This window comes from Rhodamnia argentea, chromosome 4 (assembly GCF_020921035.1).
Source record: "Rhodamnia argentea isolate NSW1041297 chromosome 4, ASM2092103v1, whole genome shotgun sequence".
NCBI lineage: Eukaryota > Viridiplantae > Streptophyta > Magnoliopsida > Myrtales > Myrtaceae > Rhodamnia > Rhodamnia argentea.
This window is the reverse complement of record NC_063153.1, coordinates 9,390,794-9,403,735: the sequence shown is the minus strand read 5'-3', so window position 1 is coordinate 9,403,735 and position 12,942 is coordinate 9,390,794. Positions and strand designations below refer to the sequence as shown.

General features: G+C 40.2%; 1 protein-coding gene across 3 annotated transcripts; it reads right to left on the bottom strand.

Moving 5' to 3' along the window:
- Positions 1-291: 291 nt before the first annotated feature.
- Positions 292-4,074, bottom strand: LOC115753709 (G-type lectin S-receptor-like serine/threonine-protein kinase SD2-5). 3 transcript variants are annotated; one of them, XM_030692445.2, is made up of 3 exons: positions 3,664-4,074; positions 3,115-3,172; positions 292-3,002 (listed from the first exon to the last, which is right to left on the bottom strand). In XM_030692445.2, the coding sequence occupies exon 3, from the start codon at positions 2,992-2,994 to the stop codon at positions 541-543; it is 2,454 nt and encodes an 817-aa protein (XP_030548305.1). In that variant the 5' UTR covers positions 2,995-3,002; positions 3,115-3,172; positions 3,664-4,074; the 3' UTR covers positions 292-540. The 3 variants fall into 3 exon arrangements, with proteins under 3 accessions (XP_030548305.1, XP_048133227.1, XP_030548307.1); XM_048277270.1 differs by lacking the exon at positions 3,664-4,074 and having other exon boundaries at positions 3,115-3,204; XM_030692447.2 differs by lacking the exon at positions 3,664-4,074 and having other exon boundaries at positions 292-2,907; positions 3,115-3,184.
- Between the last annotated feature and the right edge of the window lie 8,868 nt (positions 4,075-12,942).

The following is a 12,942-nucleotide window of genomic DNA, read 5'->3' as shown; positions in this document are numbered from 1 at the left end:
CTATCCTTCGAGCCTCCAAAACATGCACTTTACCTGGGGATGTACCATTTCTGATTTCACATTCTACTTGCTAGCATTCAAACTCGGTATAAGCTGAATGGCCGTGTAAGTTCGGAATATCGTGCATACTAGCAATCAAGTTTATAAATTTATAGGAATTTCAGCTTCAGGATGACAAGAAAGAAATTGAGCCTTGTAGTCATAATGTGTAGAATTCACAGATAATCCATTTCACGGTTTCTTATTACGGCAATGATCATGGAGAAAACATGTACTTCAAATCTCCAATAGGAAAGAATACAAGACCACCTCTAAATTATGCATCACCTGTAAAAGTTGAATCATCAACTTCTTGTGCTTAAATTTCCTAACAAAAGCACCTGCCGATGCTATAGACAGCAAGGAGGAAAAAATTCTGATCACGCTTCTAAAATAGCTAACCCTACAAAATTGAGCTAAGATTTCATATTTTACAGGCTAAAAGGCTAATATATGCAAAACATATACAGCGGAAAAAATTCTCAAAGTTATAGCTCGCTGTTATCTTGGACCAGAAAGCCGAACTGCTGAAAGATTCGCATCACTATTGCCATCTGATGGTCCCGAGGAGGTACCTTCCTCACTGGCTGATTTGAAAAGGCTCGGAAGGAAGCGAGAACCAAGTGGAGAGGAAGTCGGCGGCTGAGGAACCAGACAGACACCTTCGAGCATTTGGACAACTTTACTCATTGACGGCCTCAAGTTCATATCTTCTTGTATGCACCACAAAGCAACTTTAATAGCGATAGAAACCGTCTCATCCCTTTCATCTGTCTCAAGACCCGAATCGAGGATCTCTCTCAGCTTCCCTTCTTCCATCATCTTGAAAGCATATGAGGGGAAATATGATTTCTCGGACGTTTCCTCGGAGTTGTAGTTCTTTCTTCCGCTGATTATCTCAAGCAGAACCATCCCGTAACTGTACACATCGCTCTTCTCGGATATGGCATAGTTGGTTATCCACTCTGGTGCGAGATAGCCTCTCGTGCCTCTGAGTGTCGTAAAGACATGGCTCTGCTCTCTAGTCATTAGCTTAGCCAATCCGAAATCCGAGACTTTGGCAAGGAAGCTATCATCCAAAAGCACGTTTTCTGGCTTTATATCACAGTGAACGATCTTCGCATCACAATCTTCGTGTAAGTAGGCCAGTCCTTTCGCTGTTCCGATCGCAATGTCATATCTTCTTCCCCAATCTAACGTGCCTCCGTTGTCTTTCTTAAAGATCCATTTATCAAGAGACCCGTTGGCCATGTACTCATATGCTAGAAGCCGGTGAGTTCCTTCTGCACAAAAGCCCTTCAGCTTGACCAAGTGGTGATGATGGATGCTTCCGATGATGCATACTTCAGCTCGAAACTCTTTCTTTCCCTGACCAATGCCTTCCAATTTCTTCACAGCCAATCTCGTCCCATCTGGAAGGACACCTCGGTACACCGAGCCGAACCCGCCTTGCCCTAGCTTCATGGAAAAGTCATTAGTGGCGTCTTGAAGCTCTTTATAGCTGAAACGAACTGGCATTCCTGATAAACTCTCGAGAAAGTTTTCCTCATCCGAATTCTCTTGAGGAGCTTCGGGCAATGCCGGATTTGCCTTGGAATATCTGAATCCGGCATAAATCAGACCGAGAACAACGAAGAATGTGGAAACAGAAATTATGACAACATATAACAAACGTTTCTTGTTGCTTCCGCTGTCTTGAGAATTGCCGCCATTCGTACCACCACTGGTGAGCACCTTGATGTAAGAGACAAATCCGGAATTCTGATCAGCACTCTGAAAGGCCCCAATACTATCAAACAAGTAACAATCTCCAGAACTATTCTGATAAAATAGTGCGAGACATGAACAATTATTCAGGCAAGAGGTCTTGCATCCATTGAGATCAGCATTCAGCGTGGGTGAGACAAACCCGAGCGCAAAGTAGCCAATTCCCTCCCCCGCATTAAGGAGATCGATTGAATCCTTTGAATGATCGCAAGGAGAACCTAACCCTGAACTACAATTTAGATGAGGAGTGAGGGCCGAGAGACACCGGCACATGTTACCGTTATAACAGACTACATAAGGGTCACAAGGCTCTGGCGTACTGCATGCATCACTGGGTATTTTTACGGAAGAACCATCAGGCGATCCTCCACTGCCCAAGCTGGAGAATGAGATGATCCCGTCTTGTCCCAGGACAGCGATCCAAGTGGCCTTAGGGTCGCTATTATCCGAGAAGGGGAATTGCCAAAGCAAAGTCCTGCTCTCATCGTAGAAGCTCCATGAATTTGCAACCAATGTGGCCGAGATCACTTGACCGCCGTTTTTGTCCTTCACATGTCTGCTGTCCTTCCCCATCGACCAGTATGGTTGCGGCGTTATATAACCAGCAGAAAGGATCATGTCGCCAGATTTAATCTTGAGAGTGTAGTTCAAATTCTTGGACCCGGGACTCATAAGCCTCATCCCTTGTGTAAAATCTTGGTTCGATAAGAGCGTGTCGGTAGGATGGTCGAAACTCTGCCAAACGACTGTACTGTCCTTCGCGAGCAAAACCAGGTTACCTGAGTCCCGCAGCTCTATCGCAGAAACTCCTTTGCCGCTGGTATTTGTCGACCACACCTCGCTTCCTGCTTTCTGTAGAAACGCATTGCCATTCTCATCGAACACAAAAGTATCAGAATTCATAACGGGGTTGTCTCTATTTGCGGACCAGACTATGGTGTTGCTGGGGGAATGAACCACAGCTAACGAGTACAGACTAGGACTGGAGGCCTGGACAAAGCCGAGGCCGAAAATCGAGCTGTTGGACAAAAGAAACACCCCGCTAGTGTCGATCGAACCCATTTCAGACGCTTGAAATCCCGGGTAAATCTTGTCTTTGCTCTGAGCACCCTCCAATGAGATGCTAGAGAGCAAGATGACACAGAGCCACAAATTTCCAGCAACAGCCATTGACCTTGAGCTAACCATTGTTCCACCTTCAAGGATGAGAAACAAGAACTTCAATCGAAGAAAACATATCAGTGATGATACTCGAGGATTCAAACGTGAAGGCTAATCTATTTCATTGATATAAATAGAAAAACTAACCAGCTAAAAGACTTGAATTTCATTCCACCATGCTCCTCCTGAAAACCTTGAAAATGCTCTGCGAAGTGTAGAATTACAGATGAATTCACATAGTGATCGAATCAAAACAACCAAAAAAGACAAATAGAAACTCACAACTCTCTCTTTCTCAAGCAACTTGCGTATCCCGCAATTCACTGTTTAATTAAAAATGGCTCTTGAGATTTTAAAAACTAATCAGAAGCAGAACCAGGAACATGCGGCAATGCAAAAACGTTTACACTGAAGAAGCAATTTGCAGACCGACTTTGAGCCCTGAACTGATGCAAAAGAAAAGTTTTTGCATCCAAATCTGAAACTATTATATGACAGAAGTTAAAGAAACAAAGAAGGGGAAGAGAACAACATGATGAGACAGTTAAGGGCTATCTCCAACTACAAATCCAGAACTGCTGTTTTCAAGTACAAACGAGATCCACTTAAAAAAACTTTTTAAGGAAAAACACAAACTGGAAATCGATAAGGTACTCCGCACTTGGCCATCAAAAGAGAACAAATCTGAGCTCTTACCTCATCAATCTTACTGAAACTCTGAAAAGAACAAGAATTGAGACTAGGGTCCTTGTTTGTCCTTCCAACTTGGATTCTGCTTCAGTCACGAGGTAGTAGTGTCTTGATAGATCTGCAGCAAGAAAATTGTTGTCTCTTGCATTTATTATTCTGCTAAAACTTCATTTACCAACTGGAAGGATCCAATTTCCATTTTTCTTGATAATAGGATGGGAAAGTTGTCAAGTTGCAAATTTATTTCTCTTTTTTAGCAATTTGGTTTGACATTGACTTGCCAGCCCAGAAAAATACAGACTTTATCAGCTTTTTGGACTGGTGGCCTCACATTTTGTGCACCAGGTCAACACATTGTTAATAAAAAATTTGGCAAGAGCTCCACATTTGTTCAACAGCACAACATCACATGTCTTATCAGGTCAACAGCCCTGCTCTTCTAAGCACCCGAAGCTGTATACTCTTTCAACCGGGTGCTGCACGACAGAGGACAGGTCTCATATTACATAGAAAAAGAAGCTACATGCCATATGAACATGCTCGGTCGATCAATCTCAAGAACTTCTAGAACAATAAAAGTGTCAAAAGTTTTTGTGCGGCACTCACTTTAGTGTAAAAAATTTTCGCCTCATCACTTAAATGCCAAATCGGAGAAAAAATGACCAATTAATCTAAAGAGCCATAGTAAATGTAGCATTTTTTCGGCGAAATTTAGATGTGAAAACTCGAGACTTAAAGCAATAGAAAGCTCTCTGGTGTAAAAAAGGGAGCAAAAAAAAAAAAAACCAGTCCTGCAGAGATTATCAAGAAGAACAGGTAAAAAAAAAAAACATTACAAGAACTGAGGGCTGTTCTTTAGTACCATATCTGTTTTCCTGGCCGAAACAGCTTGAACGCACTTATGTTTGCAGATAATCCAGATTGTCAATAATGCTTGTTCAAAGTTGACGGATTCAAAGGCGGTTGTAAGTATTTATGACAAAGTCGGAGGAAAGTGAGTGAACTGGATGGGTCAATGGTGTACGGCTAACTGTCACCGTTCACACTCAGGTCACGGACGAGCACAAAATAGAATTTGAACGGCGGGTTCTCCCCCACCACATAAAATTTCATCCCCGTTAAAAGGTCGTAGGTGGAGAGATATCGCGTGTATCTTGAAAGCATATATATAACCCCCTTTTCACGTGCATTGCCCCCGGCCGCACGCTCGGAATGAATGGGATCGAACCCGGTTCTAGTTCCGTGTTGGAATGTCAAACCCTACAAGTTTCAACTCATTAATTGAAGGAGACCGCATGCAAATAAAGAATATATGTATACTCGTTAATAAAGATGTTGATCAACATTCACCGTGCATGACCATCACAAATTCTTTTAACTACCGTAGAGGTTGTCTTTTGATTAATTTTTTCCAAGCGGTAAATCTCTATGGTGATGAAAATTGGCCAATCAATCATGAGCCTATTGTAACGTAGTCCTTGCAGTAAAGTTTTGCCCCGAAATTGTTGAATGAAAACGTGATTAGTTCAATGCTTAAACTAAGCATATTATTAGTTAACCATTTAGCCAACTCTCTCTTTTACCAAGTCTCACAATATATTTTTTTTTTGGGGGTCAAAACTTATTGATATATAGTTTTTTTTTTAACAAATAATATCGATATATAGTTGACCAAGCAACTTATTGACATGTTCAATCAAAATGGCGAACTCATGTTCAATTCACTGTGTGAAGTTGAAGTATGTCAACCCCTTTCTTTTTCCTTGTCATTTGTTGAATGATAATTTCAACTCAAAACTTTGAGCTGTCGTCCAAACATAAGTAAAGTCAACATATAACCTCCTTACGAGATGCGAGGTCGACTTTGATGTTGCCTCTCACGGTCAAATAAAACGACGAAACGTTCCTGTTTATTTAGTCCGATAAAGACGCACAGTCCAAGGTGAATTGGAATATATTCTTTGATTCAGGACTTTGGAAAGGGAAAATCACCCAAAAAGTCCCAAACCTATTGCATTTTTGTCAATTCGTTCCTAAACCTTTTAATTTTATCAATTGAGTCCTAAACATTTTTCACGTTTTGCCAATTGAGTCCACCTCATCAAATTTAGCTTGAAATCACCGACGTGAACGTCGGTTGTCCTAGGTGGCACGGCCGGCGTTGACGTGGATAATTTCTAATAATACTTCAATATTTTTTCTTATATTTTTTTTATTTTTGATTTTTTTTTCCTTTTTATCTTGTCTTCTGTTTTCCTTCTTTACTTTTTGAATAATTTTCCTAGACTTGTAAAACAGTCAACTAAATTGAAGTTGGTACTTGAGAATCATCTTCTCACTAATGGGTATATATACAGAACAAACGTCTTTATCAAGTTTGTCAAATAGCATTTGTAATGAAAACCCTAGCCAGCAAGTATACCTCACGAACTACTTATAGCAAGAAAAAACAAAATCCCTGCAGCTGCGGCTGGGAAATACTTAAAAACTGCCGATCATATTCTGCTGCATTGTCCAAGATACTCTCTTAGGTTGTCTGAAGATGGACAAGATCCTTAAATTGCGTTCCAGCCTGCAGTTTAAATACTTATTCAGTTCATGGATGTTTGATGTGTAAGGAATGAAGCACATGAAGGATCATCAAACATGCTTCGCCCTCGTGTGGAACTAACAAAGGACAAGTCTTCAATGAAACCACATGCCCAGATCGGCAGTGTGATAGTTTGAAAATCCAAAGAAGGTGGCTTTTAGTGTTAAAATTAAGATGTGTGAAACAGTAGGGACTGCTTATTGGAAATATGGTGACTAACTGGAAGGCAGAATTTGGAGTATTTATCCCAAAATATACTTTACATTGTTGAAAAGTTTCTAATTTTTTAACTATACTTTCGTGCAATTTTTAATGAAGTCCCCTCACCACCAAATTCGAAAAAAAATTGGCTGATGTGACTATTGGACGATGCCAAAGGGGAAAAGTGTCAAAAAAGTCCTAAACCTATTACATTAGTGCCAATTCAGTCCTAAACCTTTTTTTGGTGCCAATTCAGTCCTAAACCTTTTGTATTGGTGCCAATTAAGTCCTAAACCTTTTATTAGTGCCAATTCAGTCCTAAACCTTTTGTAATAGTGCTAATTTAGTCCTAAAAATTTTGTATTTATGTCAATTGAGTCAATTCGGCCAATTTTGATTGGAAATCACTAGTATGGACATCAATTATCCTACGTGGCACGGTTGGCGCTAACGTGGATTTTTTTAAATATTTTTTTGATATTTTAAATAATTTTTAAAAATAATTTTGAAAAAAACCAAAAAAATGCTTAAAAAATTATTTAAAATATTAAAATAATATTTAAAAAATTCCAAGTTAGCGATAATCGTGCCATGTAGGACAATCGATGTCCACGTCAGCGATTTTCGATCAAAATTGGTCGGATTAACTCAATTGGCATAAATACAAAATTTTTAGGACTAAATTGGCACTATTATAAAAGCTTTAGGACTGAATTGGCACTAATAAAAGGTTTAGGACTTAATTGACACCAATATAAAAGGTTTAGGACTGAATTGGCACCAAAAAAAGGTTTAGGACTGAATTGGCACTAATGTAATAGGTTTAGGACTTTTTTGACACTTCTCTCGATGCCAAAGTATGGTGTGGATAAAACATATAGATGCCCACGTGAACTTATGCAGAAAAATTTGGCCAATTTAGTCAAGGTTAGACATGTGAATACACGTGGATGTCCATGTCGGAAATACTTTATTCCCGTTATACTACGGTGTCATTCAATCACACTTGGGGTCCCGAATCGGCCTCGGGAACCAAAGACTGTTTGTTGACGACTTGAGTTCGAGAGCAGGGTACCCAAGCCCGACCGTTGGAGTCTCGGGCACACTATAGTGTCATTCGATCACACGGGGGTCCTGAATCGGCCTCGGGGAACCAAAGAGCGTTTGTTGACGACTTGGGTTCGAGAGCAAGGTACCCAAGCCCGACCATTGGAGTCTCGGGCACATATGCCGATTGCCGGGGATCCAAGCATAGCTGCCAAGGGGCCAAGCATAGCTGCCGAGGGGCCAAGCAAGCCTTGAAGTCCCAAGCCTAGTAGCAAGAGTCTTGAGCCTACGTATGTAGTTTTGAAAAATGAAAAAAAATTGTAAAAGTGGAAGTCATTTTTTTAACTTAATATAGATGTACCATTGAATATGGTAAGATTTTTGTATTGACTCATTTTTCTATTTGATCTAAATCCTAAAAATGTTTTCCAACGGTAAATTTGGGCCCTTATCTATTTAGCTAGCCGGCACTAATATGGTACTGCCCGCACTGACAACAAAATTTTGATAATTTTTAAATATTTTTAAAATAAATTTTGAATAAATTTTTATATCTTTTTTTTTTTTTAAGGTTTGGGCCAGCAGGGTTGCTGACCCAAACCCTATAAAAAATAGATTAAAAAATAATTGAAATTGGATGTATTATTAAAAAAAAAAAAGTGTCATGTTAGCACCAATTTGTTAAATGGACTGAATTGGCAGAATTGCAAAAGATTTAGGAATCAATTTGATAACAAAAAAAAAAGAGTTTAGGACTGAATTGGCAAAATTACAATATGTTTAAAAAAATTTTGGTAATTCTCCCGGATACGTGGAAAATTTCAAAATACTAGTTGCTATTGTTTAATAATATAACACCATTATTCATCTTTAGAAGGTAATGCCCATTGAGATTTCTGCTGGAAAAATGGAGGTTGAAAGATACTTGATACGCATCCTTTAGTTTAGATGTGATTAGTCTCTCTCTCCTAAACGCCCCACGCCCAAACCCCCACCCACTCCCCGCATTCATTAGCTCTTGTTTTGGACCAACTTCTCCATTTTATTTATATAATATTTTTTGTCAAAATTGTGGATTAAAAAAAGCCATCTTTTATGAGTGAATTATTCTATTAATATAGTGATTTAAAGCACGCACCTACCCGAGTCAAAACAAGATCCGAAAGCGAGGGGTGAACATGATTCCAAAGTATCCATGATAGATTTCGGGTTCCAAAAATTAAGGAGTATATTCCAAAGATATGTACTAGGATCCAAGTAGGTGGAACTTGGAATATGTAACACGGTTTTGTGTTTTTCTTGTTATATGTCTTTGAACAATTATGCCGTTTTCCATAGCATCCGATGATGAATGTATAATATGGAACGACTAATTTGAGCTTCCATTTTCGACGATATGTATGACTGAGATTTTTATCTTTTTTATATTTCATATTTAATCGTGTGTGTAAATATGAGTTGTGATCGATGGATTGTAGCAAGAAATGAGTGATCATTTAAGGTGGTGATTCACTCCAGTCATTAATTAAGAATACATATAAAACTTGGATAGATCCTGAAATTTGTGACAAAATGGGTTTCAAAATACAAGGTATGCACAGTATGGGTCAAGTTTCAAAACATGTTTCGATGTGTGAAACTTGCATGGAACCTGGAATCACTTACCCCCCATTAGAAGCACTTTCGGGTCATTAAACCTAATTTCTAATATAGTATGAAATGTCTTTTGTAAAGATCATCAAATAGAGCTGATTATGTCGTTATGTGTTTTGAGGAGAAAATTCAATAAATAAAGGGGAGAATTAAAACAAAACAAAAAACCTAAAGTGTCCTCATTTTCTTAAATAATGACTTGAAGTTGACGTTATTTAAAACAAGGGCCTAAAGTGCTCAAATTGCTTCGATGAACGGCCAAGTCAAAATGCATTTTTGTCCTTTACTTTTTTTTTTTTTCTCTTTTTTTTTTCTCCCCTCCCCTACCCAGGCCATTGCCCGCCTCGCTTGAGCCAGCACAAGGCTACCCTCGCCCGGGTCGGCGTTTAGCAAGGGCAACCCTCGCCGGCGTTGGCCCGAGCGAGGGTAGCTCACCGCCACCCGGGCAAGGGTGGGCTAAGGCCAACGATGGCCAAGGGTGGGGAGGGGAGGAAAAAGAAAAAGAAAAAGAAAAGTAAAGGATGAAAATACCAATTGGTCAAGCTCTTTTTTGAAATAATTTGAGCACTTTAGGATCTTATTTTGAAACAAGATCCACTTCAGCCTCTTATATGAAATTTTTTCTTAAAAAAAAACGACGTTTTTCGTCTCCTTTCCAAGTGAAGACATTTAGAACAGCATTATCACTCTAATCTTTCATTAAATAAATAAATGAATGAATCGGGTAACTCATGAAGAAATTTTCTTATCTTTGACAGAGGGGGTATTGCTGTTATTATTATTTAATTAGTAATTAAAAATGAGTAAAACCCTAGGCTGAGAGATCTTTTCCAGCTCAAGGACATCTACGACTTCCCTTCTCTTGCGGGGATACGGCATGCATGCTCAACAGGATACAACGCCATTTTTCTCTTGCCATATGAAATTCCTCCTTCGCGTTCCGAATAGTTTTCAACACCCCCTTTTCTTTTTGCTTTTCTTTTTTTTTAAACTTTGGCAATTAAACCAAAGACTTGCTATAGATTAAGGTGATTGATAATATAAATTCAGAGTTATAGACAATTTTGTCGCCTTATTAATAGGAGTGAATAGTAATTCTTGGAAAAAAGTACAAAAAAAAAAAGGCCATGGCCGCCTTCACCTTGCCCTGACCATCACCAGGCAGCCACGGTAAATAGTTATTCTTGGGGAAAGTATGAGAAAAAAAAAAGGCCATGGTCGCCTCCGCCTCGCCCTGACCATCAACAAGTGGCTTGAGAGCTCGACGAAGCTCAGAAAAAAAAAAAAAAAAGAAGGAAAAGAGAATAAGAAAAGAAAAGAAAAAAATCAATAACAAATTAAAATTTTTAGAAAAATAAAAAAAAGTCTACACCCAGCTATCCCATATAAGGTAGCCAACGTCCACATCAGCAATTTTCGACCTAAATGGGTCGGATGGACTCAATTGGTATCAATGAAAAAAATGTTTATGACTAAATTGGTTAAATTAAAAAGCTTAGGACCGAATTGGTACCAATACAATAAGTTTATGATTTTTTTTTTGTACTTTTTTCGGTTATTTTTGTGGAGGGCAAGGAGTAGCCATTCTTGCCATGAATAGTCTACTCTATCATAAATAATTTGGAATACATATGACATTCTTACCACGTTCAATTTAGTTAATCTGCCGTTAACAACTCATTTAGGATTTAAGCATAGATCGTTCGAAAACACGAAGACAGAAGAAGTCTAGGTCAAATAGAGTACAGAATCAGAGAAATTTGGACTCGCGACTTTCTTTCTTTTCGTGGCAAAAAGCTAGCTCCACTACCGATTCTTCAAGAAGTCCTTTTGTAATGTTCTCAGTCTCCATTTCTTACGAGCTCTTAGATCATGTGGATCGCACGTCATCTATAACGCGAATTAACGACTTATGTGGAGTGAACTAAAGTAGACAAAGAATACACCACAAAAAAGAAAAGGCTCCGTATTTGGGCCCGTATTTGATCCTTCGACCACATTGAAGGTTCGAAATCATCACCCATGACGACAGCAGCAACTTCGAAACCATTGCCATTTACCTCTCACCGCCACAATCGCCACTACCGTAGCCCTTCATCTCCCTCTAACCTCAAGATCTAAGGTTGGTGCACTGTCGACGACATCGGCGGCCTCGGATCTGAGGTCTTCGAAGGTGGTCAACATCGATCTTGAACAGACGTCGACAGCATTGACCTCGATCACCGAGGTGATAGTCTCTCTGATTTTTCATATTTATCCCCCAACTTATCCCCACCATGTTTTTCTCATCTGCTATTATTCGCCACCACCTCCATGGCGTTATAAACCTACATGTGCCCATTGAAGCAACCCATAAATGAGTGCACAGCCAGCAGCAACCGTTGGCTGTTAATTGGGCTTTACTGCTAGAAGTAGGCCAGGGACTTCCCGATCTTTTATCAGCCCCAACTCGCATGAGCCATCCATTGGATCATGTGGATTCCAAGTGAGCCGACGACTCGTGTGGCGTAGGCTAGGCGCTAACATGAGTACTCATGCGATCCGACGGCTCGCTAACGTAGCCCGAAAGTACCCGCCAAAAATCCCCGTGTTCAAACCACCGCCACCACCCGATCTAACCGCCCGTGTGAAGTGAGCTGAACGGAAAAGAGCTGCGCATACGGGTCACCTCACTTCGCCTCGGCTGCGACTCGCGGATTACTTAACGAGAGAGAGAGAGAGAGGTCGATCGGTTTGAGTGTTCCGAACCTACTTTCTTGCGGGTGTTCTCACCAGAAACCACACAAAAGTCAATGGGACACGATCGATCATCATCCAAGAAAGGGCAAAAGGCCCAAAACCGAACCACATACACCTGCCCATATCGCTTTCATCTCTCTCTCTCTCTCCAGTCCCACAGATCACATCGGCCCTCTTCAGAAAGCAAAAGCCAAAGGAGTACACACCACCATCATGTCCATCGTCCATCGTCCCACCAGCCCCCACAACTTCACTCCCCCAAACAAAAAAAAAAAAAGCCCCGTCCATACTTTTTAACTCCCCCACGAATTTTCAACACGAAATCAAATCTTTCCTGCCACCACTCGACCCATCGCAAACGGGGGCCCCCCCGCTTGCTACCCACCGAGGCGACAACCCATTGGCAGTTTCTTTTCCTAAATTATCAGTTGAGGCTTGCCCCTACCCTACCTCCTTTCTGTTGGGAGGATACAGCAGAAACCGAATACCTTTGGTTAAAAAAAAAAAATTATCAAAAGAAAGTCCAAATCCAAGCTCATCAAAATATCCAGTCGAACCCGTCTTCACTCGAAAGCTTAAAACAATCGAGTTATCGACCGAATTGGATATATTAACTGCTTCACGTCACGCCAAACTCTTCGATGCAAGACTTTTTTAACACAACTCTCACGTGCATCTCAACACTTTCCACATGATTTCCACCAATTTTTCTTGCTCTTTCAAATTTTGGGTTATTGGTTTTGCATGTGAATCCTTCATAAACATGCCAAGCCCAAAAAAAAAAAAAAAAAAAAAAAACAAGGAGAATCACCAGCAGGGGATCCACCCCCAAGGATCAGATGGGCGAAAGCCCAGTCTCTGTACCAACCTCCACAAGTTAGCAGGCATGCATGCAGTGGATACATTGCATCTGTCCTCTCTGCTTCATTCATATTTACACTATCAACTCTGTCCACCCAGTACCTACGACTCTCGCATGACATTATAGAGCATCACCAACAAAAGCAGACCTGTTTCATATCTTCTCCCCCACATAATCTAGCAGTCCTACTTTA

Excerpts from the sequence above, each read along its gene's own strand:
- LOC115753709 (XM_030692445.2), bottom strand. The coding sequence starts at position 2,994 with ATGGTTAGCTCAAGGTCAATGGCTGTTGCTGGAAATTTGTGGCTCTGT.